At 58.3% G+C, this 19,950-nt stretch overlaps 11 protein-coding genes across 11 annotated transcripts; 9 read left to right on the top strand and 2 right to left on the bottom strand.

The window, feature by feature from the left end:
- Nucleotides 1-119: 119 nt before the first annotated feature.
- BBBOND_0103460 (splicing factor 3a, subunit 2, putative) lies at nucleotides 120-909 on the top strand (the record flags this gene model as incomplete). The annotated part of the gene is made up of 3 exons (XM_012910764.1): nucleotides 120-422; nucleotides 458-790; nucleotides 829-909. 3 exons carry the CDS (start codon nucleotides 120-122, stop codon nucleotides 907-909), a joined length of 717 nt encoding a protein of 238 aa, XP_012766218.1.
- Nucleotides 910-1,476: 567 nt separating this feature from the next.
- On the bottom strand, nucleotides 1,477-3,357 carry BBBOND_0103450 (DnaJ domain containing protein, putative; the record flags this gene model as incomplete). Its single annotated transcript, XM_012910763.1, has 6 exons — nucleotides 1,477-1,898; nucleotides 1,936-2,032; nucleotides 2,076-2,866; nucleotides 2,905-2,981; nucleotides 3,018-3,168; nucleotides 3,204-3,357. The coding sequence occupies 6 exons, from the start codon at nucleotides 3,355-3,357 to the stop codon at nucleotides 1,477-1,479; spliced, it is 1,692 nt and encodes a 563-aa protein (XP_012766217.1).
- A 574-nt stretch (nucleotides 3,358-3,931) lies between these two features.
- On the top strand, nucleotides 3,932-5,563 carry BBBOND_0103440 (mannose-1-phosphate guanyltransferase, putative; the record flags this gene model as incomplete). The annotated part of the gene is made up of 7 exons (XM_012910762.1): nucleotides 3,932-4,060; nucleotides 4,239-4,319; nucleotides 4,355-4,403; nucleotides 4,438-4,704; nucleotides 4,740-5,288; nucleotides 5,323-5,393; nucleotides 5,429-5,563. 7 exons carry the CDS (start codon nucleotides 3,932-3,934, stop codon nucleotides 5,561-5,563), a joined length of 1,281 nt encoding a protein of 426 aa, XP_012766216.1.
- A 38-nt stretch (nucleotides 5,564-5,601) lies between these two features.
- Nucleotides 5,602-8,051, top strand: BBBOND_0103430 (ubiquitin-conjugating enzyme E2, putative; the record flags this gene model as incomplete). The annotated part of the gene is made up of 8 exons (XM_012910761.1): nucleotides 5,602-5,751; nucleotides 5,794-5,986; nucleotides 6,095-6,253; nucleotides 6,345-6,545; nucleotides 6,581-6,789; nucleotides 6,831-7,429; nucleotides 7,480-7,637; nucleotides 7,672-8,051. The coding sequence occupies 8 exons, from the start codon at nucleotides 5,602-5,604 to the stop codon at nucleotides 8,049-8,051; spliced, it is 2,049 nt and encodes a 682-aa protein (XP_012766215.1).
- Nucleotides 8,017-9,502, bottom strand: BBBOND_0103415 (hypothetical protein, conserved; the record flags this gene model as incomplete). The annotated part of the gene is made up of 4 exons (XM_012910759.1): nucleotides 8,017-8,244; nucleotides 8,280-9,161; nucleotides 9,197-9,384; nucleotides 9,421-9,502. 4 exons carry the CDS (start codon nucleotides 9,500-9,502, stop codon nucleotides 8,017-8,019), a joined length of 1,380 nt encoding a protein of 459 aa, XP_012766213.1.
- Nucleotides 8,293-9,033, top strand: BBBOND_0103420 (hypothetical protein; the record flags this gene model as incomplete). The annotated part of the gene is made up of 1 exon (XM_012910760.1): nucleotides 8,293-9,033. The coding sequence occupies one exon, from the start codon at nucleotides 8,293-8,295 to the stop codon at nucleotides 9,031-9,033; it is 741 nt and encodes a 246-aa protein (XP_012766214.1).
- A 1,131-nt stretch (nucleotides 9,503-10,633) lies between the features above and the next one.
- BBBOND_0103410 (hypothetical protein) lies at nucleotides 10,634-10,954 on the top strand (the record flags this gene model as incomplete). Its single annotated transcript, XM_012910758.1, has 1 exon — nucleotides 10,634-10,954. The coding sequence occupies one exon, from the start codon at nucleotides 10,634-10,636 to the stop codon at nucleotides 10,952-10,954; it is 321 nt and encodes a 106-aa protein (XP_012766212.1).
- An 894-nt stretch (nucleotides 10,955-11,848) lies between these two features.
- Nucleotides 11,849-13,025, top strand: BBBOND_0103400 (hypothetical protein, conserved; the record flags this gene model as incomplete). The annotated part of the gene is made up of 2 exons (XM_012910757.1): nucleotides 11,849-11,999; nucleotides 12,040-13,025. 2 exons carry the CDS (start codon nucleotides 11,849-11,851, stop codon nucleotides 13,023-13,025), a joined length of 1,137 nt encoding a protein of 378 aa, XP_012766211.1.
- Nucleotides 13,026-13,685: 660 nt separating this feature from the next.
- BBBOND_0103395 (hypothetical protein, conserved) lies at nucleotides 13,686-14,623 on the top strand (the record flags this gene model as incomplete). Its single annotated transcript, XM_012910756.1, has 3 exons — nucleotides 13,686-14,246; nucleotides 14,276-14,346; nucleotides 14,383-14,623. The coding sequence occupies 3 exons, from the start codon at nucleotides 13,686-13,688 to the stop codon at nucleotides 14,621-14,623; spliced, it is 873 nt and encodes a 290-aa protein (XP_012766210.1).
- A 153-nt stretch (nucleotides 14,624-14,776) lies between these two features.
- BBBOND_0103390 (hypothetical protein, conserved) lies at nucleotides 14,777-15,938 on the top strand (the record flags this gene model as incomplete). Its single annotated transcript, XM_012910755.1, has 5 exons — nucleotides 14,777-14,964; nucleotides 15,000-15,235; nucleotides 15,271-15,488; nucleotides 15,702-15,767; nucleotides 15,807-15,938. 5 exons carry the CDS (start codon nucleotides 14,777-14,779, stop codon nucleotides 15,936-15,938), a joined length of 840 nt encoding a protein of 279 aa, XP_012766209.1.
- Nucleotides 15,939-16,179: 241 nt separating this feature from the next.
- Nucleotides 16,180-19,553, top strand: BBBOND_0103380 (hypothetical protein, conserved; the record flags this gene model as incomplete). The annotated part of the gene is made up of 10 exons (XM_012910754.1): nucleotides 16,180-16,247; nucleotides 16,283-16,414; nucleotides 16,452-16,597; nucleotides 16,623-16,771; nucleotides 16,806-16,911; nucleotides 16,949-17,101; nucleotides 17,139-17,206; nucleotides 17,246-17,665; nucleotides 17,706-19,204; nucleotides 19,241-19,553. The coding sequence occupies 10 exons, from the start codon at nucleotides 16,180-16,182 to the stop codon at nucleotides 19,551-19,553; spliced, it is 3,054 nt and encodes a 1,017-aa protein (XP_012766208.1).
- Between the last annotated feature and the right edge of the window lie 397 nt (nucleotides 19,554-19,950).

Below are 19,950 nucleotides of genomic sequence, written 5' to 3'. Positions count from 1 at the left end.
ACGGGCTCCGGAGTGACATCCGCCCTCACCGGCCCGCCGCAACATGCGTCCAGCCACGGCCCTCGCCGCACTTCAGACAGTGGTTCCACAGCACTTACATATTCACATTATATTACACAATGGACTACCAGAACAGGGTGGGCCATAAAACCGGCGGCGGCGGTCCCGCCTCCGCTCAGGATCTCGCGGCACATAATCGCGATCGTTTGCGGCGTCTTGCGCTCGAGACCTTCGACTTGGGGAAGGACCCGTACTTTCAGAAGAACCACCTAGGGCAGCTGGAATGTCGTCTGTGCCTCACGATCCACGCTTCCGATGCGTCGTACCTGAGCCACACCCAGGGCCGTAAGCACCAGATGAACCTAGCCCGGCGTGCTGCCAAGGAGGACCGCAACAACTTCTCGATGCCTCTGCCGAAGCCCGTATGTTATCCTCCCGTGTAGGCAATGTGGCGCAGGTTGGTATGCCGAGGACGAGCAGCGTGAAGATCGGCAGGCCGGGTTACCGCATCACGAAAATGCACGACCCGGAAACCAAGCAGTACGGGCTTTTGTTTGAGCTCGAATATCCGGACATTGAGGGCAAGCCTCGTTACAGGCTCATGTCTGCCTTCGAGCAGCGTATGGAGCGTCCTCCGGACCCAGCCTTCCAATTCCTGCTATTCGCCGCTCAGCCGTACGAGACCATCGCCTTCAAGGTGCCCAACCTGGAGGTAGACGACAGTCCTGGAAAACTGTACGTCAACTGGGAGGAGACGTTGAAGCTGTACGTGCTGCAGATCCAATTCAGGGTAGGTTTTAGATGCTCGGTGTTCTTACCACGCTGCAGCCTGCGCGCACTGCCAAGCCGCTGCCTGCGTTGCCGCACCGGCCTAGCGTTTACCAGGGCGTGGGCCCCAAGTTCACATAGGCGGATATGGGCCTTTGGTGGGCCCAACACGGTCCACCGATATACCTCGTCTCATGGACGTGGCTTGTACCACGTCTTAGCCGAATCGCAACCTCAGCATCGCAATATACTTTAGATTACATGAGCCAAATCTATGCATATTTACGCGTGAATTCAGCGTGTGACGTTATGGACAGCCATTCACTGCGTAGTCAACTCTTGGCTGGTGCGCCTCCGCACAGCGGTGTCGAAACACCCATTGAATATACACGAGGCCATGATGAATTGCCACCACAACACATTTCCATTCCTCACACGCGTGTTGTGAAATCACGCTTCTACCTTTGGCTTGTCAGCCGCTTACAAATCGACTGTTTCTGCGTTTTGCCACGTTGCGTCTGAGTGTTGGTGGCATAGTCGGAAAGGTGTTACCGCGCATACTAAAGAAACCACTTACGATGTTACCGCGCCACCGCTCATATCAAAGCTAGGAACTATCTACAAAAATACTTATTTTGACGGTGCAATGTTGATGGGTGTGATTGCCCAGCAGCAGTAGCAGTCAGCTTCTCTTCGCTGCCGTTCGGTTCAGAAGAACCTATCCCAAAGCCGCTTTGACTTGAGGCATTTATCTTCGAAGCTGCCGCCGAACGCCTGGTTGGTGTCGTGCCACGCGAGCGTGTCGAATGCACCTTCGGCAACGTCCCCAACCCACGCCAGGTCGTCCTGCACGCCACACTCGAATCGCTTATCTGCGGACTCCACAGTGCAGAACTTGTTGCGCGCGGCATCCAGCAGGATAACTCCTGATGCTACGAATTCACGTAGCTTGGGCGTCGACTGCGCCTCCGGCAGGCGTACCAGCTGGACGTCCGCCGTGGGCACCGCGGCACCGGAAGCCTCCGGGTCGCTGAACTCGTTGGAGAAGACGCTGCCAATGCGCGCCCCGTGAACGAATTGCGCTAGTCGCTCCAGGACCTTCTTTTCGTCAAATGCCCTATGCGCGTCGCCTAATGAACGCTGAGAATACAACGCCGATCCACTCACCTACGACGACGACGCAGAAGCGGTCGCGAGTGGACTCCGGGTTTTTGCATAGGTGGGTGAACGTATCACGAGAAAGCTCGAGGGGCGGGTACGCCAGCTGAAGCGTCGTGTGGAGAATGCGTGCATCGGGATGAACGTACCACGAGCATCGACTCGATGCATTCGACCAATGGCCCGATTTGCCCCCTGCTGTAAGGGGCTGTGGCGATGAGCCCGACGTGGTCGGCACCGTACATTATAGCCAGGGCATCCAGATCCTCCCTGAGCTGGAAGATTGCGGTGGTTGGCACCAAGTTGCTTTGTCCCTTGGAGGCGTCCATGAGGTCGTCAATGAACACCTTGTCCTGGTGGGCTGGCACCGTGGAGGAGGTCCAGTAAGTGTCGAACGCCCACTTGTATTTCAACGCGAGGTGGCGTATCGCCAGCGGCGCCGGGCGGTTGTTTCCGTCGTTGCGGAATATCAACGCCGGCCTGCCGACGACAGCCTCAGCCTTCTGCTTGAACTCCGCCTGGTCCTTGCAGGCGACCACCTTGTCAGGGTACACCTGCACGAAGTACTCCTTGAAGTGCTTAAATGAGCGCAATGCTTCCTGCGGGAAGAGGTCGAATCCGCCGCCGGGGAAAACCATGATCACGGCGGGCAGCAGCTGGACCTTGACGCGCAGCTTCTTGGCGGCCTTGGGGTTAAGGAGCATGCTGATGCGCCCGAAGTTCGCGAAGTGGCTGAGGTTGTTCGCCGCCTCCTCCCAGTGCTTCGCGAACTGGTGGCATTCGTACAGGTCGTCCGAGTAGACCTGGATGGCCCAAACGTCGTTCGAGTTGCGAACGAGCTCATCATAGTTCTCGCGCGTCAGCTCCGTCGTTGATGATGAGATAACGTCGACAGTGCGTCCGTTGGTGCTGTCGTAGAGCTTCTTCAGCTGGGGGTTGCCTGCGTGGCATGCACTCGGTGCAAGGGCGTGAACGTACTGAGGATCTTGTACGCCTCCTTCAACTTCATGAACTTCTCCTTGCAGTCTGCGCAGTCCGGGTTCTTGTCGGGGTGCCTGCATTCGCTGAGCGGCGTGCGTTGTCATGCGTACCACTTGTGGTTCAGCTGGCGGTACACGGCCTTGATCTCCGCGTCCGACGCGGAGCGTGGAATGCCCATGACCTTGTAGATGTCCTCTCCGAACTCCGTGAAGTTCTGCATGGAGTGGTACTTGTCCTCGAAGTACTTCATAACTAGTCCCACTGCAAGCATTGTCCGTGATGTGCCGAGCACCTACTGAAGACTATAAGCGCCAGCCAGAGCACCAGCCCATAGTCCCTGTAGAACCTCGCGAAACTGAAGGGCTGCTTCTTGACCGTTTTCTTCGGCCTCGGCTGCTTCGGGTCGGCCTGGCCGCCTGCGGAGCTCCGATTGCGCGTGGTGAACTCCATCGCGCCGTTAACAGCTATTTATCGGTACGTAACTGTCGGATATGACACTACACATCCATGTGTAATCTGCCGGCTCGGTGTTGCCCGACAGTAGCCCATTGCGGGACATCGCGACCGCCGTCACTGTGCGATGGGGCATAGGGGCACGAAGTTATCGTCGTTACTGCCCACCAATCACCTAAAAACGCTACAGTGGTGTGTGTATGGCTATTTGGGAGCCCGGTGCCGGGCTGGGCTGTGGAATCACGACGACGTTACCCTCATCGGCAGAAGGCAGACACGAGCATCGCTGCGCGTTGCAGCTCCTCACACATTGCATTTTAGACACGCCGCCTTGCCATTTAGCCGCGCGAAAGTTACGTGCCATTTCCGGCACGAAAGGCTGCAGCAGGAAAATTGGTGGACAGCCGCGCCACTTGCCGTGCACTACACTAGGACACACATTGATTGTTGCCTACGCCTACCGAGCTGGCATTTGCGATGTCGTAAATAGCACACGGTACGCACATCAAGTTCAACACCTCTTCTGCTTCCATACCGCTGCCGTGGCGGTCTTTGATGGCCGGCTCCTCCGATGAAGTGCCTCATCCTCGCCGGCGGCCACGGCACGCGGCTGCGTCCTCTCACGCTGACGGTCCCGAAGCCGTTCATGCCGTTCTGCAACAGACCGATCGTCGAGTACCAGATTGAGGCTAGCCTCGAGGTGCGTTGCGTTGCGTCATGTAGGCGAAGGCTGCGAAGGCAGACATGCCTTTGGCCCGGTAACCCGGCGAGCCTTCGTCTCGTAGTTCGTGTAGTGTTCGTTAACATGGTGCTGGCGTGATGTGCGTGTTCATGGAAGCGGTCCAGCGTGCTGTTGCGACGTAACTCAAAATGTGCAGGCAGGCGTGGACCACCTCATCCTCGCGATTCCGCAGGACCAACGCAGCATGCTTCCCATGATCGACAAGCTCAGTGAGAAGGTAAGCATCGCCGGCGTGCAACTGATTAGCCGCAGTACAACGTTCGCATCGACTGCTCCATCGAGTCTGAATCGCTTGGCACCGGTACGTGATACGCCGTGGTCCGCATATCCTGCAGCCGGGCCGCTCAAGCTCGCCGAGAAGCTGCTGTGCGATCCGGAGGACGACTGCAACGACTTTTTGGTGCTGAACAGCGACGTCATCAGCAACTACCGCTTCTCCGAGCTGGTCGCGGCCCACCGCCGCAACTCCGCGGACGCCACCATATTGGTCACCGAAACCGCCAACCCCAGCGACTTCGGCGTGATCGTGCATGAACCGGACTATCGCATAAAGGCGTTCGTGGAGAAGCCGACGGAGTTCATCTCCAACGAGATCAATGCGGGTGGGTTCCAGGTCGCGTCACGTGACGGCTGTCAGGCGTCTACGTGTTGAACAAGTCGCTGATATCGCACATACCCTTGGGGAACGTATCTATTGAGCGTTACTTATTCCCCAAGCTTGTGGCCATGGGCCGTACCTTCTGCCACCCGCTGAGTGGCATCTGGGCCGACATCGGGAAGCCCAAGGATTACCTCCACGCCCAGGGGCTGTACATATCAGGTCACGCGCACAACGAGCTGGCCCATGCCACCCTCTGCGGCACTGATGGCAGCGAGTGTCCCGAGGAGGGCCCGCTGGTGGCCGTGAAGACCAAGGGCGGTCTGCTCATTCGTCGTAAAGCCGAGTGCGACGCGGGTGCCGAATGGACCGCAGGTACCGCAGGAACCGCAGGAACCGCAGGAGACGTGACAGACGAGATCAGCGCCTACCCTAACATCGGCAAGGACGTGGTGATTCACCCTCCGGTGCTCATCCACCCTTCATCCAGCATTGATCGGGGATGTGTGCTGGGCCCGAACGTCTGCGTCGGCCCGAACACGGTCATTGGTGAGGGCTGCAGAATCCTGCAATCCACGATCCTCGAAGGTGAGTGCTGCCAGGCAACCGCTAATGGGCTCAGGCGCTCGTCTGGGCGCGCACATCTACGTGGAAGGCAGCATCGTCGGCTGGGACTGCCGCATCCACCCCTGGGTACGTCGCCGCTGCGGCCGCACATTGACCTGCAGGTGCGAGTGGAGGGTCTGAGTGTGTTCGGCAAGAACGTCGCGGTGTCTGAGGGCCTCTTCGTCCGGGAGTGCATCGTCCTTCCGCACAAGGTAATCAGCAAGAGCATCCATGAGAGTGGCAGTATTATAATTTGACACCGTTAAACAACTAAATTAGCGTTTAACATGCCACCATGTCGTTTGCGCGATCGGGCTTGATGCTCTTCGGCGTACTTGCCTTCTCCGTGCACGCTCTCACAGCGCGTCTGCCGAGGCTGTGCAGCTCTCGCCCGCTCGCCCTGGGCCTCAATCGCAACCACCTGTACTTCAACAGGCTCCAAAAGGTGCGGTTCCCGCTGTAGACACGTGGAATCACGTGGTTTCAGGAGCTGGCAAACTTCAGGAAGGACCCGCCTCCCAACTGCACCCTTGAGGTCTTTGGGTCTCGCAGCGACATCTGGATCATCACCTGGACGGGCCTTCCTGGCACCCTCTACGCGGGCGAGAAGTACCGCCTGAAGATTCTATTCCCCAAGGAGTATCCCCTGAAGCCTCCGGTGGTCTACTTCCTGCAGCCATGTAGGTTTCCGTTTCCGTTTCCGTGACCAGTCGTGAGCCACCCACTGCCGAACCCTAACGCTGTACATACAGCCAGTGCACCTCAAACGCGCGCTCACACCGCTGCAGCACCCGTGCACGCACATGTGTACTCGAACGGCGACATCTGCATGAGCAGCCTCGGGTCGGACTACGTGCCCACGGCGTCGGTTGCGAGCTTCGTCCTCAGCATCATTTCGATGCTGTCTAACGCGAAGGAGAAGCGCCTCCCGGCAGACAACCACCTGCGTAAGTGCCCCGAGTGGATTGCCATGAGTCTACAGACGCGGAGTTGCCACCTGGATCGGCCGACGCACGGTACCTCTACCACGATGACAAGTGTTAGTAACAATGGCTGCGTGGACTGCTACGACGCTGTGTCAGCGGCAAGTTGCCTGCGCGCTCAAAACTTTAGCTGTAATATTGTTTTTTCATCTCCACCTGGTAAAAATCGCCGTTGCGGTCTCGGATGCACACCAGTTCCGCCCTGGGATCCTCACCGCCGTGAACCCGGGCAACCGGACTTCAATCCCCAGCCTAGGTAGTGCATGCGAACGTGCAACTGACGCGCTGCAGAGTATTTGGGGCTCGGCTACGACGTGGTGGAGAAAGCGCACAAGGATGCCCTGGGGAGCTACAACAACGACGGCTCCGAGTTTAAGGCGCCGATTGTACGCCTGGTGTGGCCGGAGTCCGGTTCCAGACGCTACAACAACACGCTACGCTGGAAACTGCCTCGCAACGTGTACGCATGGCGGGTGCCGTTCTACTCCATCAGGGAAAACGTGAGTCGCGTCTTACCGCCTGAACGCAGAATCGCTCGCAGACAGCCAACAGCAAATACACCAAGACCTTCAGCGACCAGCTAACGGCCAACTTTGAGGCCAAGTCGGGGCCAAAGCCGCCCGATGACGGCAACACGGATGACGAAGTCGCCACCGACGGTGAAGTCGCTGCCGATGACGGCAACACCGACGGTGAAGTCGCTGCCGATGACGGCAACACCGATGACGAAGTCGTTGCCGATGACGGCAACACCGATGACGAAGTCGTTGCAGACGACGGGGACGAACAGCCTGCTGGGGAAGACAACGACGCACTTGCGGAACCCGATTCCGCTGGGCACGATGAGGTCGCTGCTGAGGATGAATACTACGACGACCTCTTCGCCTCGTTGTTGGACGAAGGCGCGGCGAGCGCAGATTCACCTTACATCGAGGACGCCGAGGACGACCCGCTGTCGCTTGACGATGATCCGGAAACTGCGTCTTCGGAGGATGAAGAGAACCCGGCTTCCGATGAAGCGTCGCTGTCCGCCAAGCTGTCAATCGGCAACTCCGCGAGCGCCGAAAGTTCGAAAAGCCAACTTTCGAGGCAGGAAACCTGCGTCGCTTTCGTGGCGGGCGTCCTGATAAACCGGACGACGTAGGTGCCACCCATAAACCACCCACAAATCGCAGCCAACTGAGCCGCAGTTTCGACATGGCCGTCATACACCTGCTGAGAGCGCTAGGGAGGCACGATGCGTGCACGCTCCGCCACTACGGGCACGCCCGCTGCGGCGCCGTCCGCATGATCTGGTTCGATTTTTTCCGGCAGTGGGGCACTCACGCCATCACGCGCATCACACTAGGTAGGTATCGTCCGTGGGCACCAGCATGGCGCAGGCGGCGAGGTGACGCTGATCACTCAGAAGAGCCAGAGCGAGAGCAGCGGCGGCAAGCAAAACTCTGCGGCACTGTCCGCTCGTGCGAAGGCCATAAACGCCCATGTCGACGCTCAGCGCTCCGACGTCCAGGCCTCCAGCGCGGCCGACAACCAGAGCTCATGTGCGATGGACATGCTCGGCGGCCGTCCCCAGGCGGGCCTGGACCGGGGCGAGTTAGACACGGCGTGGGCGCGCACGACGCAGTTCTCGCCGATGCCCATAAAGATGGAGCTGACTCCGCTGGCGTTCGTGTTCAAACCATTAGGGCACGAGCACCACTACTACCGAGCATTAGCGCTGTACGCTAGAAACGGCACAGGTACGAGTTCGACAATGTGATGTAGCGCACCCATCGGTACGTCTGCGCGCTCGACTGCGGCTGCATGACCCGCATGTACCTCACGTGGACGTTCGAGACGCAGTACTTGGGCACCTCGAATGCCACGTTTATGGGACCGAACTCTCTTCGCGACACACTTGCGGCTTGCGGGGCGAAATTCAGCGCCGCCTTGAAGGACATACCGGTCCCTCCCTGCACGGCATTGTCGGGCGCGTAAGACCGCTTACTCTGAATCGCTTGATGGTCCACAGTAACGCGTGTTCACTAGCCCTGTATTCCGAGGTGGTGCCGGCGTCTGGCGGCATCACGCTTAGCGTCGCGTCGCTGGTCGCCCGCGGCACCGGGCAGCGCAGTGTGACGCTGGCGTCTAGGTTCTGGTTGATGCTGCAGAACACGTTGATGGTGACGCTCGCCTGCATTGACGTTAACTGTGTGGCGGCTCCAACTACCGAGTCCTTGTTTAATTCAATCGCCGCCTTCACCTTAAACGGCAGCACCGCGCTTCCTGACATGCGGTATGTCATGAGCGTGAACTCGCCCTCCATGGGCGTGAACGAGAGCACGCGCGACTTCTCGAACTCCGAGGTGTCGACGCTCTGGTGCAGGTTGCAGAAGTCCAGCACCGGCACGTTTGGCACCTTTCCGCGGCGGCTGTTGATCACGATTCCCTCGTTGAGCGCCAGCTTGACCGGCGGCGACCCCCGCAGAAAGCTCTTGACTTGGATGTGCCCATCGACGGTGACACTCCTGTATGTCTCGTCGGCACCCAGGACCGCCGACAGCTTCTCCACGACGTCCACAAATATCTCGCTGCCACGCGTAGAACCGCCCGCGAGCGGTCGCTGCGAGACCACGCTGGGCAGCGTCATCGGGTACGCCAAAGCGTTGGAACGCATTCCCACCTGCCGCAACTTTACGAATGCCGGTGCCAAACTCACCACTGGCCGCGAGTGCGTTGCGGGCATGACCGCCACATTGTAGACCTTCTGTTTCAGCTGCGACGTGTTCGTGCACTGCACGTAGCCGAAGTCCAGGATTTCGTCCAGCACCTCGTACGCCAGCACGAAGTTGCGGCGCATCGACTCCTCGCTGAGCGTGCCGCAGAAGTCCTGCGAAGTGTGCCGCGCCGGCGCCGTCGACCCACCTTAAAGGCTGCGATTATGCGATTGATTAGCTCGAAGACAAACGACGGCGGCACCGCGAACGACGTCGTGGCCACGAAGTAGAGCCCATAGCGCTTGACGTGGTAGTACAGCACATCCGAGAGCTTAAACACCGGCCGGGCGTCCTCTCCGCGCTCGGTGACCGCGCTGTAGAACTCGTCCACGGAGCCTGAGAGTACGTGACCAGGTGTGTCCTGCAGCCCACCTTCGGCGCCTTCTCCGCGCAGGCTGCGCAGCAGCAGTCGGTCCCCGCAGCTGGAGATAACGAAAAAGTGCGACAGGGCCATTTTCCGACTGACATGTGTACAACCCCTGATCGTGGGTGGACGGCCTCGCTGTCGTCGTCGCTGCCCATACAGCCCTCCAACCAGTACACACCCAGCACCAATTATTTATTTTGAGTGATGTGTAGCATTATATACGCGTATCGTGCCGTTGGTATTATATTTGAGCCTGAGCTCTCTGTGAAGGCGCCGATGCTGTGACCTTCTTACTCATGACAGCTACGCCATTTCTCTGCTTATATGGGCGCTATTGCGATATAGTTACGGTGTGGTGCCAGCCTACGTTCTATTTAGTCGCTTATACCGGATTTTGGCCGTAGGCTGAGTCTGTTCAGGTGTCCCCGGACTTCCCGGACATCATACAGCCCTTGCCGGCGGCAACTACAGTCGCCTTAACTGCCACAGACAGACTGGTGCCCGAATCACATCAGCAAGCGGTAGTCAATGCGCACGACATCTGACGTACGATGCGCGTACACCCCGGGTCTAGACACGTGTACTCGTGCCTCTTATGTGCACCAGACGAGTAATTGGGGCATGTAGGACGTCTGATTGTAGGCACTGCCGTTTCTGCCACATAGCACACATAACGGGCAAACAGGACATGTCTTTCGTGACGGCAGAGTTGGTGCCCACCGCGGCTGCATTGCGTCTATAACGTCGCATGTGGCAGGCCAATAACGCCGCCTCACACATTATTTGGTGCTACAGAGACATGCCAAATTCTGCGATTCCGCAGTTGCAATGCAGTGGACTGAGGGCCCACTCATTATTGTTACGTCGAGGCACCGCCAGTGGGGACCGGCGCATCGCCAGTACTGAGATCTGGCTTCGGAAGACGAGACGCCACCGATTTGCCATGCCCGCTTGAACTCATGTACGCATCTCCACATCCGCGACGCGGCCACAAAGTATTTTGTTGCGCCGTAGTGCTTTGTCTTCCATGCTCAGCGCAAGGACACCGCATAAAAAATTGAGTGTCCACGGTTAGCGAGACGAGCCGCCGCGCGAGTCATGGCAAAGTGAAAGCCCGCCATACGCAACGAATAGGTCAGTGGATATTGGCACAGAACGTCAGCGAGATCTTTTGTAAGCTTTGTGGCGACAAGATTAGCATAGACGACGCCCACCAAAATGTCAAGAATGAGAGACAGCGAGGAGGCTATTAGCCGCATGGACACCGACAGCGCCATTCAAGTGCATGATAAGCTGGATGCAGGGGCCTCCGCTCACTACGATGACGTTGAACGCGGCTCCAGTGCGGATTCTGATCACAGCGCAGAGAGCAGTGGCATAACAATATACCACGTGCTGAGTGTTGTACTCATTTTTCTGGCCCTGCTGGTTCTGATGTTGATAATCTTGAAGCGAAGCACCGGTGTCTGCGACGACGAACTGCATGTTGCCGTGAGGAGAGTAGAGTATGGCCAAGCCCTACGTATCGTGGAACCATAAGTAATTCCGCCGCTCCGCCCCAGACTGGGAACATCGGTGGAAACGACTTTCGCGCAATACACAATCGTATCGTGATACGCTCCGACTTGGCATCGGGAGGACTGCTATGACGGTCGGTCACGCCACAACCTAGGGCCTCTAATGTATACTATTCAAACCTTATACATCCACGAGACCTCCACTACTGCAGTGGACTATATGCAACGTCGAAAATCAGGAGCGAGGTCATCCGCATATCCGGTGCTACTGCAATACTCCCGGCGACGCCGCTTAAAAACACAGCCCATGTCATGCACGGAAGCGGATGATGTGAGCCTACAGAATACTTATTGCGCGACCAATGCAGGCACGCAGCTGCGCCTGCGCGCTCAACTTCGTGGACTCTGCACGGACAAGAGCATAGTCGGCCGCCGAACCGCGGAGTCTTTGGCCACCGACTGCAAATGCAACTAGATACACCTTTTGAAGCTGCAGTATTCGCTGACAGCAGCGGCAACGTGTTGACGGTAGAAATGCCGAGTCCGGGAGGGCGCGCGGCGTCGACATATCCATGTACGCGAACACCGTTCCCTGCGTTGAATATACCGTCAAAACAGCTTCCGTATTTATTATTTTCCGGAATTCGCGCTTGCGCGATCGGGATACCGTATGCAATGCTACTATGAGTTGGCATTACCCGCCTCCGATGCAATGGCGTCCCGGACCCAGGAATGGGGCTGTCGCAGTTCAACATTTTCCGCTACGATAGTAGTTTTCGTAATTAAATCTGACCCACCGACGTGTAGGGCGCAGTCCACGTGAGTCGCTTAGCGATATCGTGTGTGTTTCTGTGGTCCGTCCGGCCACCAGCGAACGCAACTGCTCGCCGGTAATACCAACGCGCAGCGCCGCAAAATGACTGGCGCGGTCGAAGCGCCCAAGAGCGGCCCCAAGGTAAACTTGGAGGCCATCTGCAAGGACTACCCTAACTCTAAGGTGCTGCTCATCTCCGTGCAGCGCCCGCGGCCGTTCTTCATCCGCACATCATGCGAGTTGTTGGCAGGAGGTAGGTCGCTTCGCTCCGTGGCGTGATGACCGCTCTGCAGGTACTGAGGTGCTCATTCTGAGCGCGCTGGGTGATGCCATCCCTCACTGCGTGCAACTCCAGCACGCGCTTATGATGAAGAACGCGGCGACCACCATTCGCTTCGAAACTGCGCTGAACAAGTGCACCAACCCGCGTTCGAAGGGGCCCGTGTACATTCCGGGTGTCCACATTTACATGCGTAAACACCCCGAGTTCAAGGGTTCTCGCATTTCACCTGCTTACGTCTCATTTAATGCGCAGCCGAACGCCGGGGAATTGGCCCACGCTTTCAAAGCCGACGCTGGCGAGCACTGCTGCAAGGTCATTGCCGGAAGCACATCGTTCGCCATGCCGTCAAAGGGGCATCAACACGTCCACTTCACCGAACTGCTTAAGTCCACTGGCCACAGCATCGATGCTTACACCAAGCTATTTTCGACGCTCTATCAGGAGGCTATGGCTGCGCATGCTGCCGATCCCACTGTATTCACTGTTACCATGGCTAACTGTGCCTTCCAGCACCCTGATTTGAAATTCGCAATGTGCCGCGTTTCGAAGAATCAGCAGAGTTTCAAGGCGCCGGGCGAGGGTGTCGTTTTCATCTGCATTTTCAAAAAGCACCCGTACGACAACGTTCACAACATGGGACTGATCTATGTCGTGGAGCCGCAGGCCCAGAACTACGCTGACGTCGGTGACTTCTACCAGGCTCTCCACGCCACTGGGGAGAACCTCATGACTGCCGTTTGCGACCACAACGGCATGGCGAAGCGCGATCCCACGAGGTCACGCAAGTCCATGATCTGCTGCTCCACGTACCTCATCTGCGGGGAGAAGAACAGACACCCGAAAGCCACGAAGATTGACTGCGCCAGGCACGTCTTGAATGGCATTGCTGAGGGTTACAGGCACGGCCCTGCGTCTACGTTCCACTTCGCTTACGACGAGGACGCGTACCGTCAGGCCTGGATGGAGACCTCCGGACTCAAAGCGGAGCCGAAGTGAGTTCGCCGTGCCGCGGGCTAGGGCCCACGGCGACAGCTGCCCGTCACATCCTAGCAGTACAATGCGCAATATCCGATAAAACTAGGCGTTTTCCGTCATGAAAGTGCAACGGCGGTTTAACACTGGCACCCTGCCCTAATACATTTTTCAATACGCGGCCAAGGGCCACTGGAGAGCGGAATGGTGCAGCCCAGTGGCTTAAATAGGGCTGCATTAGAGCCGGTATAATAGGCTGTGTCGTTTACCGAGTGCACGCATGCTCGGTTATTTGGCACTGGTGGCTTACCCCGCGATTTCTTGCGGGTCATTCTCGGCTGCTGCCCGCCGATAGCGTCCGCAACCGATACGACGGCTGGAAATTAGGCGAAGGATTGCGCATTTCGCATAACGTCGGATGTCGGCCTTCCAAGCCTCTACATGTGTTCACCAAACGGCCGTCAACGATACGTCCTACGCGTTCATAAATACAGCTTCTGCGCTGTTATCAGTTCCATTATGAAAGGAAAATGCTCAACATCGCCCATTAATAACGAACTTTAATGTTCATGTGCGTGTGGAGTCGATCGCGTGTCCGGACGCCGCAGATAGTAACCCGAGTTGTCTGGTGGATTCTTTTGCAGCTAACACATTACTGCAGCTACTTCGACATCTGAACGACAGATGTGCACGCGTTCCTTTTTTCTAGGCTTGCGCCAGTTGGCGCTTAGGCCTGGAATCCCGAGCCTGTATTATCCGCTCAGAACGCTCCGGCAACCGCTGCCGCCGCTACGCTTTTCATCTACTCGGGTTCCACACGGACACATTCATCAGCATCCGTCGTGCATAAATCTAGCGAATCGACCACCTGGTCGCTTCTTTCACCGAGATGCGCCTTCCAAGGACGTAGAATCGCAGAGCGGCAGTAAAAACACCAATTCGGAACCTGCGTCCGAGTCGGACACACCATCGCATTGCGCTCCGGATGTCAAACCGAATTTCAAGGAGAAGCTGCTGAGAAGGCGGAAGGCGTTCCGCAGGGCCCTGCTGCGACTCAAGAGCCGTTTTGCCCTGTTTAAGATTTTCGTACGACACCACGCCCTCCAGCGCTCCAAGAACCGCCTGAGCGTTGTCAAAAGGTATCTTTTGGAAAAGAAGCTGAAATTCGGCGCGATCCCGAGGAACGCGTTACACCGCAAGAGGATGCGGGAGCTAAAGGAGAAGATGGTAAAGAAGTCTACCGCGGTAGGTCGACTAGGTAAAGCACCCATAAGCTACAGCTCGGCAAGCTGGCCGTGTTTTCTATGAAGAAGTACGGCAAACTTGGAGCTGCAATTTATTTCGGGTAAGGCGCCGCGATTGCGCGACACGTTGGCTGCAGGGTGTACGTCGCCACGCTCCTGTTGATGAACGTGCTGACATTTGGCGGCGTTCTGTCCAGCAGCGACCTCCGCAAGATTTTGGAGAGAATCAACGTCACGCACTTCCAGGTGCCAGACATGGAGAGTAACATCGCGAAGTTCACGGTGGCCTACATCGCCACCAAGGTGGTGGAACCCATCCGATTGCTGGTGTCTATTCTGCTGGTCATGGCTGTGAACTTCGCGAAGAAGCGCCTGTAAAGCCGAGTGGACGTGGGGACGCCTACACACTGCTGCGGGGTGTAGACGGAGGGATTCGCGCTGCATAACGACTGGCTGCCCGTCACTCACGTAGGAAATGGCCTAATTAACCGTTATCGTGCGAGTGTGTAGAGCGTCTAGGTACCGGCAGCGATGGAGGCCTCGACGCTCCCTGCGTCGCCTCCCTCCAGTTCCATCGAGGAGTACACCGCCAGGCGCGCCAGCATCCTCCGCAAGCGCAAAGCCTCGCTCTACGACATCTTGGAGCTCGCGAGCGACTGCAAGACAGCGGAAGTGCGCAGGGCGTACTACCACTTCGCCCGGCTGCTCCACCCAGACAAGTAGGCCGCGTATGTGCAGCCCTCAACGCTCGCAGATGCCAAGACCAGGCCGCGGCACCGCTGCTGAATGACGTGCGAAGCGCTTACGACATTCTGGGCGACGAGTACAAGCGGCTGCTGTACGACCTGAAGAACGGCTTCCGCATGGGCGAGCAGCTGACCGACCAGTTGCAGACGGTCGGCGATGAGCTCAAGGAGCGCTATCGCCACTTTTTGCAGGACCACACCCAAGCATATATCGCATCGGTGCTGCAACAGTACAACAGCCAAGGTAAGCGCCGCGTTGTGCTTCGACCTACGCCGCAGGGTTGGTGGTCAAGAAGGCGCTGTACGGCAACCTGACTCTGAGGGACCCGCAAAGCATCTCTCCGGTCGAAACCATCGAGGCGCACCACCTCAGAGGCCCGTTCATCGAGGTGACCGTGCAGCTGCAACTGCTGATTGAGCACGGTGCGTTGCACGTAAACTCCAATGGGCACATGTCTTACGCGTTTCTGCCTGGATTCTACAATCCGATGGATTTTGTAAGTTTCGCCTAAATGCACGTTTTCTGGGCCATACAAGCGCCATGCACGCCTAAATTGCGCAGCATGTGTGTGTTTTGCTGTGATTATGTGTCATCGATTGGCTACTGCTTCGCGGGGCAGCGGCCGGGCGTACGACGACCCGCGCAAGCGCTCCCCTGACTTCGTAACTGCGCTTTTCATGAGTACACACCTAACCTCACAACTCTCCAGGTTGAACACGACAACGTAGCCAACTCTGAAGACGGGACTCAGCTGTACATTCTGTACCTCTTCAAGGTGCGTTGTGTAGTAGCGTAGCGCTTATCGTACTCGCAGGGCGAGGTGCACGAAGTCACCTTGTGCGACGGCACACCCTTCAAATTACCCATGAAGGCACACCTCGTGTACGGTTCCTACATCAAGGGTCCGTACGCCGTGGCGAACCTCGAAGCCCTGGAAACGGCCTGACCCGGCGCCTCCGCGCCAGGCTGTCACGCATAAACTCACACGAACGCCAGTGTTAAACGTATAAACCGTATGCAGTAGCTTCGGAGCCGCCCGTTGTGCCCGCCTGCTCCTACACATCCTCCGATGGGGACGGGCGCGCAGCGTTGATGCTCCTTTCGCGGTGTAGGACGCACGTCCATCCCGGCGCACACCACCTTGTCTTTTGTCATATTAGGATGTCGTGACACACTGAGAATCGTGGATGGCGGAAAGTGGCGGCGAGACTCCCGACGCCCAGGATGTCGCAATGACATACCTGGAGCAACTGAGGTAACTCCTCGCGGCATCGCGTTAACGGCGCGCAGGATGCTCCACAGCAGCGTGCTCAATCGGCAGATGGTTCGCACGGCTGCGGCAGGTGATGTGGTAGACGCCCTCAAGCAGCTTGCGGAGCTGGTGATTTGGGGAGAGAAGAATGATTTCGAGCCCCTGTTTGAGTAGGCGGGCGTGTCAGGTTGCGTCATACTGTTGCAGCTACTTCTGCGAGGAGAACATGATGGATTTCCTCACCGCGGTGCTGCCGAATTCCCACTTCAGGCTGGTGCGCATCCAGCTGCTGCAGACGATCTCCATGATCATCCACAACGTGGTGAACGAGCGGATGCTGTGTAAGTGCCCAAGTGCGTCGACGCTGAATCTTTGCAGACTACCTCCTGTCCAACAACTACCTCAACGCGCTCATCACCCACCCCAACATGCACACCGGCGGCGACGTCAGCAGTTGGACCGCTTCGCTGCTGAAGACCCTGAGCGGCATTCTCAACCAGACCACGATAAAGTTCTTCTGCCAGGAGGTATGCTGTGCGTTTTCCGCGTCAGAAGTGCCAGGGCAATGAAACGTTTCCGCTTCTGGACGAGGCCGTGAAGCTGCTCTCCAGCAGCGACAGCATGAAGCGCGCGCACGCGATGACGATCATGCTCAACATATTGCGACGTGAGTCCCGTGGAACAACTGCTGACGGCCCGTGCAGTGAACGACCCATCCGTGACGCGGTACCTGTTGGACAAGTCGCACATCCTGACGCAAATGGCCCTGTACCTGAGGTACAGCTGGCGTCGGCTCAACAAGCACGTCAAGAACGCCACGTTCCAAAGCGTCGGCCAGACGGAGTCCATCCTGCTGAGTGAGTCACCAGTGACGCGATGCCAATGCCGCTGCAGCGCAGTGCGACGACGTGTTCCAGTTCCTCATGGACGTGATGGACGTCGGTAACGCCGACGTCAACGAGGTACGCCGCGCTCCGTGATTTGCCCCATGTCCTCTTCAGGCGCTTCTTCGACGGCTGTTCAGCACGTGTTTCTTCCCGCTGCTGTGCTCGCTGCTGCGCGGCCGCGACACCGAGGCGTCTCTTTTGGATGCCGTCGACGTCCCCGAGTTGCCGCAGTGCGGCTTCTTCAGGTCCGCGTACCAGCAGCTGCTGACGCAGAATGGGCTTTTGGGCGTTTACGCGACCAACAAGAGCGACCTGTTCGCCGGCACCGTGCTTCGCCTCGAGGCGGACGGCGAGGCGGGGGGCACGTCGCCCACCTGCGAAGGCGACACCGCCTCGCAGGGCGGCGAGTCAGCCTCCACGTCCTCGACGCCGCGGTCGATGGCGGACTTCCAGAACATGAACATCCCGGCGATGCTGCTGGCAAACGAGATGCTACCGAACGTGGCCTACTACCTTCTGGTTACCCATTTGGCGGTGAGTGCGTGTTTGTGATCCGTCGCCGCATGCTGCGCAGTCAGCGAGGAGGGACGATGTGCGCCGGTACATTCTGCTGCTGACGATGTGCCCGTTCATCCCGAGGAAGGTCCTGGAGCACGTCGCGTTTTTCAACGTGTGCAACAGCAACGGCGAGAAATCCGCCGAGGCGTCTGCGGATGACAAGGCCGCCTTGGACGCACAGACGGCGGACGCTAAGGTGGCTGCGGTGTTCAGCTGCATGAACGCGTGGGAGCGGCACGTCTACGGCCCTCACTCCATCCAGCTGCAAGACGGCCACGGCCAGAAGGAGCGGAGCACCTCGGGCGACTACGTTCCCAACCTGGTGATGGGCGAGTTCGTGCGCATCGGCATCTGCTGCGTGTCTAGGAACGACAGCCGGCTGTCGATGCTAATGGCGCTGATGCACAGCCTGCAGAACTCGTTCATGAAGCAGGCGCCCAGCCCCGACATCGCGGGCGACTTCCCCTTCGAGCAGTTCATCGCCGTGCCGAGCACTGCCCAGGGTTTGCACGTGGTGGTCCAGGGTATCAACTCCGTCGCGAAGCACCTCAGCTCGCCGAGCCTGCGCGTCCAGACGTTGAGCGTGGTGCTCTCCGTGGCGCTCAACAGCATCGACATAATCCAGCAGTACAACCCGAGCGAGATCGCGTCGATGGTGGACGAGATCCGTTTCCACCTGGACACCGGGTTCAACGAGCTGGCGCTGCTGATCGACAGCGAGCTCGAGCACTGCACGTCGCTGCACATCTCCGTTTTCTACGACGAATGGCTGCGGCTGGAGGCCGGTGTCACGCGTCGGTTGAACATTCTGGAGTACCCGCACATCCTGCTCGACCCTGAGCGCAACGGTTCGGTGAGGCGCAGGCTGCGTCGGAGCGACCGGAGTCTAACGAGGTCCAGCTCGCTGCCCACCATCGCCTCCAGCGCCAAAGACGGCGCGGAGCCGCAGTCGAAGGAGCACGTGGCTGCGGCGGGAGCTGCTCGGAGCATCTACCCCGAGGTGCTCAACGAGGTGATGACCCATCGCACGCCTATCAGCTTGTGGCTGTTCGGCGACTGGCAAGACCGCAAGACTACCGCCGACCGCGCGTCGAACCAGCGCAACCAGCAGGATCTTGTGGCCGAGTCGCGTCTCGTGAAGGCTCAGAAGTACGACACGTGGGAGGTGATGCGTGAGCCGCTGCAGCTGTTCCGCAGGCACCTGCAAGTCGCGTGCCTCGTGAAGGACACGCTAGAGGAACTGGGCTCGTGCGTCCCGAGTCAGGACGGTACCACGCTTTCGCCCAGGTCGCGGCGAACTGCCGCCTACGACCGTTGCCCTCTGCTCAAGGAGGAGCAGATCGCAATAAACGGCACCCCCGTGACGCTGGGCGCGCTGGTCTCGCTGGAGAAGGTCCGCAAGTACCCCTGTGTCATGGTCCTGGATTCGGAGCGGAAGCGCCGTTTCGTGGTCTGCAACGACACCTTCTTCCTGCTGGTGCGCGAGAAGCCGCACACATCCCTCTTCGAGGCGACGTAAGTGCCGCCGTCATGGGCGTTAAGAGCTCGCAGGTGCATCCACCCGCTGTGGAACGTCGAGATCCGTCGGCTGGACGTGTCGTCGCGCACGTGCTCAGTTGTGATCATGTGGTACCCCGAGTCGAAGGAGTCGCCCAGGGAGGGCCAATCGTACTGCGAGCCGATGCGGTCGTACAGCGTCACCGCCTTCGACATCGTGTTCAACTGCGAGGAGGACATTGTGGAGTACGCGCGGAGGTTCAACATTGCGGTGTCGCAGCTGACGGCAGCATGCGCATCTGCGATTCGCAACTACCTGGTGCCTTCCCACCAGGCCGCCAATGGATCTACCGCATCCATACACTAGTGTGGCGTGCCTCGTGTGTGTACACTGCCGGCTCTTGCGCAACAGGTCGGCAATAGCTAGCGTCCGCATCGGCCTGTTCCTTAAGCCGCAGTGAGGGCAGCGGCAGCCTATGCGCTGATGCCTACCTGATCGCATGAAATTCGTAATGCAGATCAATTGTTTTAATGCGTCTTCGTGTCTACTAACTTGTGTGCCTGACTGCTCTGTCAGTCATAGGTCGCCTCTGCGGTTGGTGCCTTCGCATGCGCCCGGCGTACAACCCTCATAGCTTGATAAAAAAAGCACCCTTTGCGGCAAATGTGACCGCATCACAACGATGAGACTGCCCGTGGTTCGGCAACTCGCCACCTCCAAGGCCAGTGATGGCAACGCCATGCCTCACCCAGATCACGCAGCT

Source organism: Babesia bigemina (genome assembly GCF_000981445.1).
Source record: "Babesia bigemina genome assembly Bbig001, chromosome : I".
Lineage (NCBI taxonomy): Eukaryota > Apicomplexa > Aconoidasida > Piroplasmida > Babesiidae > Babesia > Babesia bigemina.
Note: the sequence above shows the minus strand (reverse complement) of the source record. Positions and strands in the feature narration are given on the sequence as shown.